We start from the raw sequence: 20,029 nt of genomic DNA, 5'->3' as shown, positions 1-20,029 counted from the left end.
GAGGAGAAAAAAAATATTGCACAGTAATATTATAAAGCTGTGTAGGGGAAATATCCAGTAATACAAAAAAAGTCCATAGGGAAAATACTCGAACAGCAATTTAAAAATTCATAGGAAAGTCAGAAAAGAAACTGAGAGGATTTAATAGGGAAAAGGAAAGATTAATATGATTGTGGAAAAAGTAAGAAAAATATGAAAGCAAAGGTAACACTCAAAAGGAACAGGCATACATTAGAAAGCAGAAAAGTTTCTTTTAACAGACCTTTTAATACCAAGAAAAGGGCAGTGATGGAATGTAACAAAATATAGGAGAAAAGCAGACATACATATGCATGGGTCTCCAATTAGAAAAATATCCTTTAATGACTGGTTTCTATCATTGCTAACTAGTGAGACAACTTGGTCGCAACATTTACAATCTATGTAGCTATTCTTACAATTCTTGTTTCAGTCTACACAAGGCATAGTTTGTATAGAATAGAGCCTCTGCTTCCTGCTGAAGGATTAGCCCAAAGGATAATTTACCATTCTTTCTTGGTTACAAAAGCACAATGACAGTTTTGATAGCACAGAATCCATCTAATCTGGTGTGAAACCTTCCATAGTATTTCAAATACATGTAATACTCAATTTGCTGAGCATTTTCCGACTACTAAAGCCTCATAAAAACAAACCTCAGCTCTTGTACCCACATGCAGCCTTTGTTTAGAACTGAGTCTTTCCCCAGTGAGTTTTTCCTCACTAATTCGTGAACTGCAGGACTCATCACTTTTTTTTAAAGAACAGCAACTGAACCTTTTTGTGTATGAGATGACCTTCATTTAAGTCAGACCTTCATTTTCAAGTTGTCACTCCCTTTTGTAACAGCCAAGTAACTTGCAACACCCAGTAACATTTCTGATAACTCACTGTCCCAGTCTTCTCATGGGTTAAGTTTTATTGAACTCAGCAGGACTGACTTCTGAGTAAACCTGCCCAGGATTGGGCTACTAATCAGCAAAGCAATGAGGCCATGCTTAGTTGGGTGTCACTAATCCTCCTCTCCAGCTTCCACATAACTTGTTTCTGAGGAAATGAAATGAGTTGGAGAGGGACTTGTGATTCTGCTGTGCAGTGGAAAAGAGAGGAGGGGTGGGTGTTGTCTGTGTGCCAACTTTGACTACACATTGCTGCATGATTCAGGATTTGCACTTTCCCCTCAACTAACAAGGAGTAAGAAAAAAGACACACACATACTCGCATACACAAATTATTTCTCTTCGCACTTCAGATTTTAGCAATCCGAGGCAAAGGCGGGTGTTAGGAAACTAGAAGTGAGCAGGATTGGGGGCTGGGGGGAGGAGGGGAGCAGCCTGCTCCAAAGGTAGCACTAGGAATCTAGGCAAATTTTCCCTGATGGAGGCTGGCTGGCACTGCAGCACTCTCTTCACCAACACCAAAGCCAGGCAGCAGCCCAGGGAGTGTGGCAAAATTTTCCACCTCCCACGAAAAAAAAATGTGGGAGAGGAGAAGCTTATGGTAGCAGCTTGCACACTGATTCTTTTATCCCGTGACTGGAAATAAACAGCATTAAATGGACACATATGAAATCAGTTTAAAATAATTGCATCTAAAAATAATCACGGTGAACCCCCAGAAAACATTTTGTGACCTCCTTAGGAGTCACATCCACCAGGTTGGGAACAGTGATTTAAGAGAATATTTTTCTCAGTTCAGTATGTGGTGGGTTTTTCTTATTACAATTCCTTTTGCTATTGTTAAATTACTCCTTTTTCCTTGAATTTGCTAAACTGGATAAATTGTGCTGTGGAGGATTGTTGCTCTACTGTTTCTGCTCTGTATTTTAATATGAACAACAGGAGATAGACTGAACCTCTCCATTTTACCATTGCGTTCCCTTCCAGAAAGTTATCATGGGACAGTTAGAAGCAATCTTACTATAAAAGCAGAAGCAGCTACAAAACACTGTTGCATTAATAATCTAATTAAATGGCAGCAGGCAGAAAATTGCACGTGTCCACATTCAGCAGCTGAAAAAAGCATACTTAATATCTGAGCAGGCAATGAATGCAGCATTATCTACAAATCCCTGCTACTGCAAGGCTATTTCTAGCACGTATAAGTGATTAAATAAAACAGTACTGTTCAAATATAACCCAGTTATCTCTCAGCAGCACACCAAGCAAGTGGCAACACATATGATTGTATGAGGACAATTAGTGATAGGAAAACACAGACATATTTTGTGAAGTCTTAAATTATGACTAAGTATTTCTAGAGCACAACTGTCTAAAGGACAACACAAACACATTGACAAAGGGATGAAAAAATAATATTGGTACCTATTCATGCATTCAGATGCCCTTATGCTGGAAAAAGGGAGAAGGATAGGCAGGCTCTTTCTCACAATGCACAGAAGGAGAAATGGAGAACAAACCCAAGAGCATACCAGTAAGAACAAAACAAGGACAAAAAGTTGAACAAGTTAAAAGAGCAGGAATCCTAAATAATTCACAGAAAAAGTTTCTGACCATACCATCAAAAGCAGACATATTTATTAATTTTCATGAAACTTTTATCAGAACTCACTACCTAAAATGTCCATCTTCCTAATTCTTCTAGTGCAAGTCTGTGGAATTTGAAAACTAACAGGGATGAAGCTACAGTAGTTCTGAATGACAATACTCGAGAAGAAATGGGAAAACCATTCTCTGTAGTTATTTATGTACTTATGCATGTATGTCTTTATTTATATGCTGCCGTTCTCCAGAAATGGTACCCAAGAAAGCTTGCGGAATAGTTTGAAACAGTAAAAGATTATAATATGATAAAATTGCAAACATTAAAATGTAATTAAATTCAATTATATAACTAAAATGCAATTAAAATTAAAACACATTGTGCCTATTTTGTGGGGAGAATCGTCATCCTGTCCCCTCACCAGAGTAGGACAGCTGTGTAGGAAGGCGGGGAAGCACCAGCCAGGCTACTTCCAAGATTGGCACATTGCCAACAACGACAGCCATGCACATTGCACAGAAAGCAGTCAGTGGACCAGCCAGTTCTGGGGAGGAGGGTTCAAATGGCCCAGGTACCTGTGATGCCTATATTCATATTCGTCTCCCCTGGTAGACGAATATGAATATCCCATGTCTAATATTCACCTTTCCAGTCAGATGAGAAAGGAATGATACACCAAACTACAAAAACATTCTCAGGAAACACATTCAAGTCTTTAAGTAGGAAACTTAAAAGTCTGCCCAGAACAGCAACTTCCAGGTTTGACAGCATGTTGACATTCATCCTCTCATTGGACTAGAAGGGACTGATCTATCAAGCTACAAAACAGCCCAGGAACCACATTCTGGGACCCTTTCTGGGTCCAATTTCTATTTTTTAGAAATAGCCTGACTTGATGATAGCAATACATCAAGTCACTGACATTCCATAGGAACCACAGTCCACAAACAGAAACACAGATTGTATCTGCATATTTTCTAATGATTGTTGTTTAGTCGTGTCTGACTCTTCGTGACCCCAGGGACCAGAGCACGCCAGGCCCTCCTGTCTTCCACTGCCTCCCGCAGTTGGGTCAAATTCATGTTGGTAACTTCGATGACCCTGTCCAACCATCTCGTCTTCTGTCGTCCCCTTCTCCTCTTGCCCTCACACTTTCCCAACATCAGGGTCTTTTCCAGGGAATCTTCTCTTCTTGTGAGTTGGCCAAAGTATTGGAGCCCCAGCTTCAGGATCTGTCCTTCCAGTGAGCACTCGGGGTTGATTTCCCCGCAAAATGGATAGGTTTCTTCTCCTTGCAGTCCAGGGGACTCTCAAGAGCCTCCTCCAGCACCACAATTCAAAAGCATCAATTTTTCGGCGGTGAGCTTTCTTTATAGTCCAGCTCTCGCTTCCATACATCACTACAGGAAAAAGCATAGCTTTGACTATTCGGACTTTTGTCGGCAAGGTGATGTCTCTGCTTTTTAAAATGCTGTCACTGCTTTCCTCCCAAGAAGCAGGCATCTTTTAATTTCGTGGCTGCTGTCACCATCTGCAGTGATCATGGAGCCCAAGAAAGTAAAATCTGTCACTGCCTCCATAGCTTCCCCTTCTACTTGCCAGGAGGTGATGGGATCTGTGGCCATGATCTTAGTTGTTTTTTTTTTTTTTTTTTTTTTTTTTGATGTTGAGCTTCAGACCATTTTTAATAAATGAATAAACTGCATAAGTTCCTCCAGGCAGAAGGGATGGGTGCATTTGGTTGGGCAGGCCTACTCAAAAATCACTGTTCCAGACTGTTTCTTGCAATATGTATTTTATACCCAGAAAGGATATTGGGATGTGGTTCCTTTAGATGTGTGGCTTGCTGCATCTCATCTAGTCACATATGTGTTGTGAATTTGGTTGGGTTATCCTACTCAGAAGTTGCCAGACCAGGCCATTGTGTTCCATTCCAGAAGGTTTGGGGGCAACAAAGGCTTAATGAAAGAGGAATACTCATTGGGCTTGAGGTCTAAAATATTGTATTCACGAAGGCTTTCACGGCCGGGATCTAATGGTTGTTGTGGGTTTTTCGGGCTTCTTGGCCGTGTTCTGAAGGTGGTTTTTCCTAATGTTTCGCCAGTCATCACTACCATCAACCACAGTGACAGATAATCTCCTTATCATAACAATACACCCACAACAAAACACACTAATCACCCATCCACAGAAAACAATACACCCACAACAATACACACGAATCATCCCATCTCACAGCCATAAATACTCCACGACCTAGCCAACTACACCAGAGCACAGTTTGCTGACCTCTGAAGATGCCGGCCACGAGACTGGCGAAACGCTAGGAAAAACCACCTTCAGAACATGGCCAAGAAGCCTGAAAAACCCACAACAACCGTCTAAAATATTGTTGGATGTCTGTCCAGCTCATCCCACTGTTCTTGGCATCAGTTTTTATTAAGAAGTTCCCATTCTGACCCATTCTGTTGCACGTTTTACCTCATACCCATTGCCTTGGAAAGTATCAATTAGATATTTCCACAAACTCATTAATGACATGAAATATTTACTGAAAATAAAGTCCCAATTTGATATATGTATACAGACACAATTTTTAAAAACCCAATTTCTTTACCTGCAGGATTTTGCATGTGATGCAGATGTATTCATATTTCCTTTAAGGAGCTTCCATTATCAAACTTATTTTCATATCCACAAACCTCTATGTGTGTGAGAGTGTGTGTGTGTGTGCACATGTGCATGTGCATGTATACTTTGTTAATATGAAACACACAAAGAAGCCTTTATTCTACATTTAAAAAAACTATATGGAGGTAGTTCTCAGCTGAAGCTTGGGGAACTATACTAAAAAAAATAAACAAACGAAGCATGATCTGAAGTATATCAGTCTGGTGGGAGAGTGAATAGGACTGAGCAGGTACAGCTGAGGTTTAACTAAGCATGCATAAGGAGTGAGAGTGGGATTCCCTTCAAAAATTATTCACCTCCAGAATATTCTGGCCATAGCTCTGAACAGGTGCAAGACCCCACATGTGTGAATCACAGATAGTACAAAAAACTGTTTTTCTGACTGTAAATGTTAATATGCAAGCTTTTAATCTTGGCCATACTGTCAATGAAACATCAATTAATAGACCATTATATAAACTAATTTGATCTACATTAGTTCTTACACAAGGAAACCTTTGTATATATTTGTCACTTACAATAAAAGATCTTGCACTTTGCTATCATCTCTTGTAATAATTACAGACTCAGTCATGCACAGCACTTATAAAATTCAGAATTACATGTATCTGATTAGGCATGCAAATATCAAATAAGAAGAACTTAGCACATTGAAAGCCCCAAATTCCAACAACATGTTAAAATGGTTGTACAAATTCAGTTAAACCAACAATGATTATTTTATGAAATCCAGATATGGGATCCAATTAGTCCCACAGTATGTGCAAGAAGAAAACAGTTCTCCATGGGAAGTCTAACAGACCTACATACCTTACAGACTGCTATTCCTCAAGGATCTGTAAACAGGGGGTATGAATGGGCAGGAGATGTTGCTTGAAAAGGGAATGTAATAGCCCTCTAGTGCAACGGTCCCCAACCTTTTTGGGACAGCGGACCGGCTGAGCCTCTGAGGAAGGTGGGGCACCCCCATGCACTTGCATGAGTGTGCTCTTGGGTGCATGCACAAAGTAGTGGGGGAGCCCACGCGTGCACGGGAGCACCTGCATGCATGCACGCACGCACGCCCACACACACCTTCGCGCGGGTGCATGGATGCATGCATGAAGGAGTGGGGGAGCATTCACACTGGTGTTGGCATGCATGTGCATGTACAAAGCAGCTGTGGGGAACGGAGTGTGTACCGGGGGGATGGGAGGTCTATCTCCTTGGCCTGGTCCAGCTCAGGCCACGGACCAGCACCGTGCTGCGGACTGGGGGTCGACAATCTCTGCTCTAGTGCACATAGATCAACAAATTAAGCTAGTTTAGCTCATGGCCATAGCATTTTTTAAAAAATTATGTCATGTAATCTGCTCCTTCAGATTCGTTTCAAAGCTGCTTCCCCTGTGGTTGGTTTCATGACCAACTATTCTAGGGCATAACTCAAGAAAATATAAAGGCTTACATAAAAATGAAAGGCTAATAGGGCAGCTTTTCAGGGAATACAAGGAGAAGCTCATCTATTTCCACAAAACCCTCACAGTTCAAACTGGAATAATATTCCAGTAGCCAGTATATTTATAGAATCATGGCAAATTTGCTACATGATGTAAATCATATATTTTAATTGCTTAAAGTACCTTAAAGGAGAACTTGCGATTTATGTGATCTTCAGGTCCAACTGGTGATATTACATAGCTAGGCAGTGGTATACTTCCAAGAACAGATTCTTCTCTGCTGTCTTTTAAATGCAAAAAGGAACAAATTAACTTCCATATTTCAACCAGAACACTAACAGTACAGTATTTCATATCTGATCCACTGTTCACAATACTTCATATCTGGTCCACTTGACTCAATCTAAATGTGCTTATGTGATTTTTTTGCCACTGAGACAATTGAGTGAAAATAGTAATAAACACATTAAATTCCCATGGCAATTCCTGTGAGCAATTCTGTTGCACATGAGTTTGTAAGTATGTTACATTCCCAGGTAGTACATGGGAACTGAGATGCAAGGTGACATAAAAGGTGGAGGGAGCACAGTCTGCAGAAGGTTCATGCTTTGCATGTAGAAAGTCTCAGGGTCAATTCCTGGCATTACCAGTGAAAAGAATCAAGCAAGGTAATGTGATGGTGTCATTAAGAACATGTAATACAGACCTAGATGGACATCAAGCCTAACACAATCTAAAACAACTTTTACTTCTGCTCACACAGTTAAATACAGGAGTTATTTATAGTTTCCCTTAATTTCTGCACAATTGAGGAATTAAAAACTGATAACAAGAAAATACAGTACTGCTAAATACAAAGTCATAATTAAAACATAATAAAAAAGTTTTAAAAACACAAGTAAAGCACAATAATAAAAGACACAGCCAACACCCAATTAGTTAAACTGCATTCAGTTGTACAGTAGATATGTGGGTGTAATCACATGGGGAAATAGACTACATTCTGGACTGCTTTTGGACTCTGGTACCATATATTTCACACGACATAAGGAGAATTGGACTCCAGCCCATGTCTGATCCATGCCCAGGCTACTACTTTTCAGGGTAAGGCTGGAGCAGTTCCCCAAAAGACGGAAGGGTTGCTTTAAAAGAAATGTTTTCCTGCAAAGTGACATTTTCTAGTGTGATAGGATGAGCACTTTCCTGCTGTCCGATCACACCTCCCAAAGTAACAAATATTTTCATGTGGACAAAATGACAGCATCAAGGGAGCAAATCCGGCCTCCTACAGCAATTCTAGAGTGCAATCAGGAAATACATTTCTTACATCCCCACCAACGGTGCCTCCAAGAGTTATGAGACAAAGGGTTTATGTATACTCCCATGGTTATAGCAGCTTGATTACTTTTTAATTGCCATGGAGCCATCCCATGGAATATTGGGATCTGTGGTATGGTAAAGTACTTATGAATTCTCTGTTGTATTTCATGGGAGGGCAAAAGCTCTCTAAGTAACTTACCAAACTGTGGGTCTCAGGATAGAACCATGGTAGCTCAAGTGGAATCAAACTGCTGCAGTAACTCTGCAGTACAGATGAACTCTAATTAAAGAGCCTCCCACAAAGAGTTTAAAATCTCTGTAGGCTCATATGAGGAAACAGTGTATTTGAACACCATGGCATCAAGTCATATAGGTCTTTGTATAGGTGCTTGTTATGTGCCCAGAAACAGACCACATTAAGCTTTTTAGGGCTCAGCGTATTAAGAACAATATTACATATTTTTCCATATTTATTTATGTCATAATATGTTATATTTATTTATTTATTTATTTTATTTATATCCCTCCTATCTGGTCGGTTAAGACCACTCTTATATTGTCTTGTATTATTTCTAGTCAATCAACAGTCTGCATCAGCTGAAGTTTCCAAAGACATTTGAAAGGGAAACTCATGCAGAGCTCATTATAGGATTCACTTCTTTGGCCACAGCAGAATACACTTAGAAGTTATTTCCAGGAACATAAGAAGAATCCTACTGGTTGTTGATTTAGTTAGGCATCCTGTTTGCTACAGTGGCCAACAAGATCATTTGGGAGTCAGGCATGAAAGTAACAGATTTCTGTTGATGTCTGCAGCTGGAATTCAGGAATCTATTTATATTGAACTCTTCCTGTAATGTTATAGAAATGATTTACAGTATTAAATATTTTGTTGTCATGTAACATCAAGGTGGAACTGACTTATAGTAACCCTAATAAGGCTTTCAAGGTAAATGAGATATTTAAGGAGGGTTTTACCGATTCCACACCCCCAGTGAATTTCTATGGCTGAGTGGGGATTCAAACCCAGGCCTTCTGAATCCAAGTCTGTCACTTTGATTACTGCACTCAGCTGGTTATCCTATTAAAGTAATAGCAACATAAATTATAATATTAATCTTTTACACCATATCACATTGGAGAGACTAAGCCCTTTGTACTTTCCTATCCCTTGTGATAGTTAATTTTTCAAGGACAGTACAAAGCTACTGATAGCCAGAGCTGTTCTCAAAAAGCAAAACAAAAGAACAATAATCCAATCATAATTTTTGCTTTATCAGAGGAGCTGCGTATGGCAACTACTTTCTTCGTGTAATACCATGAAATGCACACATGTTCTCTGATGGAAAAAGATAAAAAAAAAACTAAGTAAGTATCTCTGGTAGAAATTCCCCATTAATGAAAAGCAGTGCAAAAGATGAGAAATGAATGTATTGATCTCTAGTATTTTCCTACATGCATCGGATTCTAAAAGCCAGAATTTTATTCACTAACCTTTGTAATAAAATAAACAATAATCTGCAAGCACAAACCATCTTCTTTTCCACAGTCTCATCCCAGAGCTATCCTGAGAATAAAAAATAATAATAGGTGTCATCTTGAATTTATGACACCCTATAAATAACATCATGGCTGTATACCAAAAACAATTTGAAATGGCTATATGCTATCTTTATTGTATGAAAATATGATCACCCAGAGCTACACACAGCTATGGCAGAGCCCTTCCCACACCAGATCAAATTCATGATTTTCTCAAACGTCTTATAGAATAACAGGAAATGTACATTATCATGAAGGAAAGCACATTAAAAGTAGAGATTGTTATTTGGTAGAAATGACTAAGGTACAGATGGCAGATGTTAGTGTGCTGTATAGAAATAGTTCAGTGTGACACTGTAACTATAGCCTGAGATATATAAAAATTTGATGATTTTCATATATTTTGGAAAAGAGAACCTTTTGTACAACTACAGTGGACTACTGATACAAGCAGAATCCATAATTCAAAACTGTATGACACAATGATATACACCATTTTTTTCTATCCAGAGAGCCAACATGCTTCTGCTTATTACATGCACATGACATTCAGGGCTACTGTATAATGTAACCTGTCCCAATAAAACTGGCTATAATGATACTCATTCAGAACACATACGTACTTTGCACTATGCAACTTTGAACTATGCAAATTGCTTAGATTTAAAGATAATTGTGTTTCTTTGTTTGCTATTTCCTGCAAAGTTTGTTGATTACTCCCTACAAATATCAGGCTTCAGAATATGCAAATGAAAACTCATCTTTACTAAATAAGGCTGATTAATTGATTTAAATAATACTAGATAATTACACACTGACCTGCTTATGAAGCCAGCCTCTTACCACAACAGGAACATTAGGGTTTCTCCTTATGGCCTGCTCCCTTTTCCCAAAGCTGTGAATTTTATTGCCAGACTTTATTACCTTAAAAAAAATAAGCACAATACATCATTAGTAAGCATGCTACATGAGATGGACACACTTAAGGTGGTATTCAGTTTAATGCTAGCAAAAAACGTATAAGTGATTGCCCAATATGTAACAGAACAAATTCCCTGTTATAATATACTGAAAAAATGGTCAAACATTTATTTCATAAAATTTCAATATGTCAAAATATGAAGGTGAAACATCATTATAACTGTTTCCTCTTATGATGCCACTGATCGTCCTTAGGCATGGAGTAACAAATACAGTTGTACTAGCAGACATTATACCATTTCATGCCATAATATACGTAAATAAATTATTCAATCACTTATAGAAACAGAACCTTAATTTCCAGGGCAGGATCAAAATCACTATTAATGAATTTAATATAAAGTAATATCTTGTGCTTATCCCAGCCAACACAGTCTTGCCATTTATGTGTCTGCCCTTGTTGGACTCTCTCTACCTCTAAGACTAAGCTATGAGTTACATTGACACAATATCTGAGAGGTAAAATTTCCTTGAGCTCCAATATATTCCTATGGTGGTTTGCTGAAGCCACTCCTTTCAATAATAATAACTCATAATAAACATCAACTGTGCAAGACAGCTCTTGCAAGGGTGTCTATTTGCTCAACTGTGGATTTTGACACACCCTTCCCCACCCCCCAATTGCAAGAGCTATCTTGCTTTTCATGTGCCTTAAGAAATACCACATTCATGCTGTTCAGGAAGGATTCTACAACTGGAAGAACATTATTTTCTAGCACTTGGAAAGCAACTTTGTAATATGAGGCCTCATTACTGCCATCTACAATAGATTAAACAGACAATTTTGGTGCAGTATATAAAACTATGTCAATCTTAAACTTTCCCTGACATGGCTACTAAAGACTGCAACATTTCTGTTTACTTCTCCCCTTGCCTACCTGGGAAACCATGTGTTTTGCCGAAGACAAGAAACACATCTGAGTAACAGGTAAGAAGAAGCCTTTCTGTTTTCAGAAATATGATCAGTCACTGCTTCTCTGTCCGTAGTGTAATCTAATACCTGTAGTTCTAAGGAATAACTAATTCATTCATTCAGTCTATAATCTCTGTATTGCAATGAAATATATAATATAGGGTAAATGACAGTAACAATTGGTCTAAGTCCTTATTCCCCTTAGTCTCTTGGCTTTTTTTATTCTCAAGCCAGATGATGATTGTAACCTGACAGCTTATACAGACTGCCTGCCATATGTTGCTGCAACCTGTGCCACTTTATAGGATTTCCCAGGAGCAGCTGAGCATGGGGAAGGAAAATGTAGTGAGAGGAAAGCTGAGAAAATTCCACCAAATAAACAGCTTCTTCAACTTCCTCCATATATGCAAAAAGCTGGCTCTACGGCTTGGAGACAGAGATGAGCACCGTGCCCTAGAGTCAGACACAACTGGACTAAATGTCAAGGGGAACCTTTACCTTTACCTTACATAATATATGCAAAATTATAATTTGCACAAGAAATAGAACTGTGCTTCATCTTTTGACACTGCCCAAATATTAACCCTTTATGCCTCCTCCATACCAACCGAAAACAAAGTGGGCTAGCCCTGAACCTTGGCGCTTTATAGAATACTGTATTGGGGCAATGTGTGGTCTCCACTGTTTTGCATAAGAGGTGGATTATGGCTAAGCTCTCAAAATGCTAGAGGGAAAAAGTTGATCCTGGACCAAGGCCTCTTGATATAAGGGAGCAATTTCCCTCCTCCTCCCACATTTTCAGGGAGCGCAAACTTTATTTTCCTTTTCTTAGACAGCTGCCACTGTACACATCTACAAAACAGGTCCTGTGCACACTGAAAGGGGCAGGCGTCATATAGTTATTCAATAGGCATACTTATGAAGTTTCAGAACACTGGAACCAAACTGCAAATGGTTCTGGACAAGCCTTGCCCAAAACATTTCACTGCCTTAAACAAAAGTCTCAGTGCAAGAACTGTCTCTCAAAAAAAATCTTTTTCTTTAAATGATAAATGTGAATGTTCCAGAATTATTATTTTTTTAAATTGTAGTGATCACTCCAAATTTCTAGTTAATGTGTTTTTATTGTTCTATGCAACCTCAGATACCCACTCAGAATCAATTTACAATCTACAATATTACTTGGTGCCTTTCTCCCATTCCACATACAGAAGCTGACTAGACGGGCAAACTGAATCTTACTGGTGACAAGACAATCCCCTCACAATATGTGAGAACAGTAGGCTAGCTTATGAAGAAATACAAAATGTCTAAAACTGAGACTTTATAAACCCTCCATGGAGCATAAGGAACTTTTGTTTTGCTAAACAAAAAATGACACTATGTTGATATTTAACCTGACCCATCTTTTCTCCTCGATAGCAATGATAATCAAATACACAAAACCATCACACAAAAGTCTCAGTGCAAGAACTGTCTCTCAAAAAATATTTTTCTTTAAATGATAAATGTGAATGTTCCAGAAATTTATTTCGAAATTGTAGTGATCACTCTAAATTTCTAGTTAATGTGTTTTTATTGTTCTTTGCAATCTCAGATACCCACTCAGAATCAATTTACAATCTACAATATTCTTTTCTATAAACTACTAATAAATTTTTGAAATGTATAAGTATATTTTATACTGTTTTAAAAATAATCAAACAGAGTTTCAACATAAGATAAGAGATTCCCTCCAAGGAAGAAAATGATTGGTAAAGTTTCAGAACTTCCACTCCCTAGATAACGTAGCAGAAAAAAGACAGAGTGGTGGGGGTGAGGAAGCTTGAAAGAGAAAGCAAAGTGTGGAACGAGACGCTTTTTTTCCTTGGAGTTTTTAGCAGATGCATTTTTCTTTTCTCTTCTCTCTCACTGAAGTTTGCGGCTTATCTTAAAGCTGGCAAGCAGTGAGATTTATACCTATAAGTGGAGTGCAGCATGACTGTAGCGGACTGCAAGCTATAATTTCTGGGAAGATTTAAGGTACAGCTGCGGAGGGGTTGCAGAAGAGTATTTTTGCTGATTGGAACATAATCTTTGCCAACAAGTCGGTGGAATATACAGTGTGGGTCCTAGCTGAGACATAAACAAAGTGAATTATAAAGTTGTCTTATCTGCTTTCCTGCTTTCTCTGTTTATTCTGGTATTTTGGTTTGTTGTCATCTCAAGTGGTGTATTACAATTGTCGCTGAATTGGATTATAATTGTAGCTGATTCAGATTATAAATCTCCTCCTGCCATCTCTAGGAACTACAGAACCGGAAACTGCTAGGACCTTGATCCTCTGATGTACTTTGAAGATAGCAGTGCTGGGTGTGTGAGCTCTAGACATTAATGATATAATTGCATCATCTGCTGGAAACTTAGATCTTTGCAAGTCTTTGGTTTTATTCTTAGGAACACAGTTCAAAAGGGAATAGCGCTTAAAAAGAAGTGTTAAGTTTGTTGAATTTGTGTGAAGGATTAGTTTAAAATGTGCTAATCTTTTCAATATGTTCTATCTGTCCCTTTAGGGAGAAAGATACAAGGATAAAAGATAATAGGGAACTACATACTAACATATTAAATTCTGCTCTGAACACAGATGAATTTAACTTGATTCAGAATGACCCAGAAAGGAAAACAAATTAGAAAAGGCAGCCCTCAACTTGAAACTGGTGTGACTAAGCTGATGGGAGGTGACTCAGAACTAAAACAGATGGAACAAAGAATGCAAGCCTTTTTCTTTTCACAACTGAACAGATATTCACCACAGATTAGACAAGACTTTCAGTCTTTGGATAAAAAAGTGGAAGACTTGGGGATCCAGATGAATGAAAATCAGCAAAAAATTGTGAAAAATAGGAAAGCCATCTCAAAACTAATGGCAGAGGACAGACTGTATAAAGTGCAGCTTAAGCAAAGGAGCAAGAGTCAAAAATAACACAAGAGGAGCGAGCTTTGATTTACCTGGAGATGGAGAAGGCCTCCTACATGCTATGTTTTCAAAATATAGGAGAGGAAAAGGATGAGGATTTGAGAGCGATAACAGTAGAACTATTGAGTTCCATTCTGGAACTGGTTCCTGAAGAAATACAACAAAACCTGGACAATGTTTGGAGAGTTTCAATTGCCTTTACGAGAAACAATCGTAGGCCCAGAGAAATCCATGTAAAGTTTCTAAGGACCTCCTTTAGGGACCCAGAGTTTGGCAAATTTAAAAGAGAAGCAGTTGGTCTGGAAGGGACAAGAATACAAAATATTGAAAGATATCCCTTGGTAAGTCAGGAACAAAAGGACAAGTTATAAACATTTATTTTCATTTATTTTTTATATCTTACCTCTTAGGCTCAACAGCGTCTTAGAAACACAGGGAATTTTCCTGTCTATAATGGGTTCTGTTCTGATGTGAGGGCAGATCCTCATCCAGAAAAGTGAATGGTTTAACCAAACATCAGAATCCACTAATGATTTTGATGAAAGAACTATTTATGGTCAATAAATATTAAAGCAAAAACAATTACTTCTACTTTTAAAAATGCCTTCGACAAACTAAATATTTAACACTAGCTTATAGAGCAAGAAGTTGTCTGGTTAGTTCAGTGAATTGGCGCATCTGGCTGCAGAGTCAGGGGGTCAGATTTTGATTCTGCACTGTGTATTATAGAAGAGCCAGGCTGTGTGGTTTGCTTTAGGCAAATGACACAGCTTCAGAGCACCCCAAAAAGAAGGGAATGATAAACTCATTCTGAGTACTCTATATGTAGCAAGCCATGGAAAGGATTGCTGTAAATCAGGATGGACTTGATAGTCTATAATTATTATCATTATTATTATTACAGAATAAGAACATTCAAGTTCAGTTCTTGATTGTGAATTACTACATGACCTCAAAATGATTGACATGCCCTATCTATAGAAATCTAATAAGGCTCAGTGATCATCTACCCAAAGGTCAAACTCAGATTTCTATTGTTCAGCTTTATGAAAAGGGGAAAAAAACACATGTTACCTTGGAGCTAGGTTTTGTATCAACAGTAGACGTAGTTACTGCAGTGGATGTTTCACTGACCATGCTTGAGGGTCTTTGGTTCATTTGATGCTTGGACATCCGTGAATTTTGCCTACAATAAGAAAGAAAGGAGAATAATTGCAAGGTATTTCGCTTTTCCTCCAGAATGTATTTCAGCATTCTTGTGTAACTGTACAACCAGCAGACTGCACTTCCAAGCTTTTGCAAAATTGTACTAATACAGCAAACTGTTCAGTCCTCAGCTTTTCTTCAGATGCCATTGCTAACAAGCTCTGATTAGTCCACCATGCAATATCACCACCATCACCACCTTTTATATCTTTCAATTAACACAATATATTAATTAAATTTCTACATATCATATTTAATACATTTCTATTACAAGATTTCAAGAGACTAAAATGATACCCAATATAGTGCAATGAATAGAGTGACAGACAACTGGGTTCAAATCCCCCCACTCAGCCATGGAAACTCACCAGGGGAGCTGGAACTGGTAAAACCACTCCTTAAATATCTCACTTACATTGAAAGCACTATCAGGTCTACCATAATTTGGTTCTTACTTGACCAAACACAACATATGCAGGAGGCTGTTGCTGTTAGGTATTGTAGTTTTGTGTGCAGTGCAGATCAGAAGACTTGATTATTTGTTTATATTCAATGACATTCATAATTATTTATTATTTGTTATTTGTTTATATTCAACTGAACTTCATAATTACAGTAAAATAAAAGGTAAACATAAAGATTTCAGGTTTTATATTCGCAAGTAAAATACAGGCCTAAATGCTTTCACTGAAGGAAACTCATTACAGAAACAAAAACTGCCTTAACTGCTCTTCAGCTCAGAGTGCTTCCAAAATGCGGTCAGTAGTACCTCAGAACTTGCTATCTTTCCCTTGCTGTTACTAATGCACAGCCAGTATTAAACATAGAGCATCAGCCACCCAGCATTTATTTTCAGGATTAGACCCAGCTCAGCCAGGAATCCCAGTCAGTGGCTGCCCATGAGCTGTAGTACTGCACAAAATTAGTTAAGGCATCCTGGGCAAGATATTATGCTCTGTCTAACTCATAAACCATGGGATTTGGATACACTTGTTGTAGGAGACATTGGTTAGAATAGAATTATAATAGGAGGCTTACCACCAGCCACAGTCTGAACACTTGAACATGCACCCAATAAAATAGCTGATCTCTTGACTTGGGGCCAAACTGAATGGGATGTCACTGACACACTTTGCAATTGTGTGCATGTAATTTATTTATTTATTTTTAATTAGAAGTGTAAGGTCCCAACACATTGTCCCCTGCTGAAATTGCAGTAAGGGACAAAGTATTAAACCCATCTACTGCTACATCTTGATTTAAATGTGGGTCCTTCTAACTTGCTTTTCAAAAAGCACTAATTGATTAAATGGTGACATTAGCCCTCAGAATACCATCTTGATGATGCCATCCACATTACACACTTGAAAAATGAACCACACTTTTTTGCTAGTAACTTTCCCATAACTTCCTACTGCAAAAACACCAAGATGTGTTATTATTATATTCTTAATAGATAATTTTCCCAAGGGAAATAGATAAGGAGAAAGACTTGTTTTAACAGGATGCACTAAGCTAGATGTTGCTGAGTTTCAAACTCTAACTTAAATACAGTACATATGTTTCTAAATGTTTGCATCACACAAAAAATAGGAGTTATTATTATTATAAAACATGAGCTTTCATACTGAGGTATATTAGAAATCTGAATAGAAAGTGAAATGGAAGCCCCTGAGTGCCAAGTCAAGACACTTTTATGTTAACTGCCCCATACTGGTACAACTGATCATGTTGATTCATATCTTTTCAATTAACCATATTAATGCTCTATACTATTATTTTTCACAAGCAAAACCATTCATATAGCTTCCGCTTTCCCTGAACATTTCCATTAAGATGGTTCCTGTATAAACATCTCACTGTAAAACAAATATAAAACCTGCAACTTCTCACAAAAATACAGACAAATGAAAAGAAGTTATTTCACCCTAGATTTCACCACAGTATTTTCATCAATTTACAGGAACATTATATTTAATCAGTGCTGGTTTTCCACAGAATCTAGTTATATGATCTGCCATATTTTTTACACACACACACACAGAGAGAGAGAGAGAGAGAGAGAGAGAGAGAGAGAGAGAGAGAGAGAGAGAGAGAGAGAGAGAGAGATTAAAGCCCTATTATATATAAAATAAGCAAAGCGTGCTGCTTATATACCGCCCCATAGCGCTTCAAGCACTCTCTGGGCGGTTTACAAGTTAATTATGCAGGCTACACATAAGGTGCAACTTTAACTTTCCCCAGGACAATGATCAAAATCTTATTGTTTAGGGTAGTAAATTGCACTAGACGGCCAAAGCAATGGGGATTTGGCCAGTCAAAGCTGTAAATTCAACTGATTCAAATGGGCCTACTCTAACTGTAGCTTACTTTGGTAAAGTAAGTCACAGTTATGCATGCTCATTTAAATAAAATGAACTTTTGGACGACTTGATTCAGTAAATCCCCACTGATTCAATGGGCTTACTCTTGCAAATTTTCCTACAATAAGGAACAGGATTTTGGCCAATGTCTTTCAGGATTGCAGAATGATTTGTATTGTCCCAGTCAGCACAGCCAACACTCAGGGATGATACATGATAATGGTCCTAAACATCTGGAGGTTAGCAGCTTGTGTTTTATGTTCAGAGATTAAGGCAGGTAATTGTTCTGAGAGAATACCTGAAACATTTGTGAAGAAAAAAAGGCCAGTAATTAAAGGAATTTGCTAATTGTTATTAAAATATGTAGCCTATTACACTTAATTAAAGACACATCTTTTATATATCATCTTTATTCTAAGCTCAATAAGCATATCCAGCTACTTCCTTTGATAACTGTCTATTCTGCTTTTCCTGTTCTGCACATTAAACACAGTTAGATATATAGAACGCCTTCTAATAATTCATTTTGTACTATGGAAGCAGGCACACATAGCTATGCGTGTGCAAGGGGGTGTTTTCTTTTTGGAAGGAACCAGCATGTACTGCATGCTCCATGGCTTTTGTGAAAGCACCTTTGCTATTCCACCATGAAAGCAAATTGTGCCGAAATTCCTTTAGCTAACCTCATATCAACAAAGGATTTAATAACGTTGAGGCTGAATATAAACACTAATGAACAAACATATAGCATTCAATCTGGCTATGCTAAAACAAATAAGGAGAAAACAAAATGATGTGAAACATTACTATATATTCCACTGTATTTACAAAATTAGTAGCATAATTCTTGGAAATTTTGGAGATACGGTAATTTCAGAAACAAATATAAAAATGTAAGAAGCATGCTGGCCCAGACCAGAGGTCTGTCCACACCCTATTCTCACACCAGTCAACTTTTTACTTCTGGGAAATGCACAAGCAGGACAAGAGTGCAACGGTCTCCTTACCCCCATATTTTCTAGTTTCTGTACTCAGAGGCACAGCTTCTTTGATTCTGAAAGGGTTCCAAGAATGGGATAAAATCACTGGGATACAACAGACTCTTCAGGAGTCCAGACAGAACTGTAGCACTGTGTTTTGGGAAGAGTGCAGTCCAGCAACCAATTTCCAGAGTGAAACAGACATTAGAGAAAGCTTTGGTGTGCCAGGACTACTTCATAAACAATTGCTGTTTCACAACTGTCGATTAAGCCTAGGCCCTAGGCTAACACTTTCATGAGAATGAGATGGGAGAATTCTAGTCTCTATCATTTCAGACAGCAGGCTGGGGAGGAATATGTTTTCATACAGTTAAAATAAACCAAAACAAAACACACAATATTTCAGCATCTAAAGTGGAAATGTGGCCTAGTAAGGAGAAACAGTCAAGCCAAGCCTGCTCGTAGTTGTGCTAGTTTTATTTTTTCCCATTTTTACCTGAAGGGAGCATCCAAATATAGGATTTTACTGTATGTCTAGAGTCTGGTCATACATCATGTGAATCTACCAGCGCATTCTGCTACATAAAGCTTTAAATGCCTGCCATAAAAGGGAACCTATATGCCCAGCTACTAAATCTGTGCTGAAGATGAGCAGGAGGATGCACTATTTGGAGAGGCAGACAAAACTGCATCAGCTAGATATCATTTCAACAAAGAGTGAAAGGCTCTTAGATGTAGAACCAATTGAAACTGTATTTCTTGTACTGTTCCCACCTTCCATTGCTATCCTGATTACAAAAATAGTTTGTCACCTAGGCATTCCATAACATTGGTAGATTTAGTTTTTTTTTACATTTATAACAACCTCTAGGAGAACCACATCTTCAGGATCTTTTCTAACCACCAGTAATTTGTGTAAAAAAATCAAATATCAGACATAAAAATCTAGCTTAAATAATAGCTACTCTACTTTTTGGGGAACTGCAGAGACAATGGTACACAATTGTTTCTTTGTATAAAATAACCAGAAAAATAATCAAAGATAATGTAAAAGTGTTGTAGCATAAGTTAAAACTCAGTGAATGACTTAAAATGGGGGAAATTACACAGCATATACAGTA

General features: G+C 38.0%; 1 protein-coding gene across 21 annotated transcripts in view; it reads right to left on the bottom strand.

Annotated features, from left to right (window-relative positions):
• The window catches only part of PLEKHA7 (pleckstrin homology domain containing A7), a 221,859-nt gene that overhangs the window by 56,556 nt on the left and 145,274 nt on the right, over positions 1 to 20,029 (bottom strand). For all 21 annotated transcript variants that reach the window (XM_078383885.1, XM_020802935.3, XM_020802940.3 and 18 more), the window contains 4 exons: positions 15,434 to 15,545; positions 10,329 to 10,433; positions 9,462 to 9,534; positions 6,831 to 6,931 (listed from right to left, as the gene is read on the bottom strand). In XM_078383885.1, coding sequence (XP_078240011.1) covers positions 6,831 to 6,931; positions 9,462 to 9,534; positions 10,329 to 10,433; positions 15,434 to 15,545 — 391 coding nt within the window. The remainder of the gene's footprint in view (positions 1 to 6,830; positions 6,932 to 9,461; positions 9,535 to 10,328; positions 10,434 to 15,433; positions 15,546 to 20,029) is intronic.

This window comes from Pogona vitticeps, chromosome 1, assembly GCF_051106095.1.
Source record: "Pogona vitticeps strain Pit_001003342236 chromosome 1, PviZW2.1, whole genome shotgun sequence".
Classification (NCBI taxonomy): domain Eukaryota; kingdom Metazoa; phylum Chordata; class Lepidosauria; order Squamata; family Agamidae; genus Pogona; species Pogona vitticeps.
This window is presented reverse-complemented; position numbering and strand designations above follow the sequence as displayed.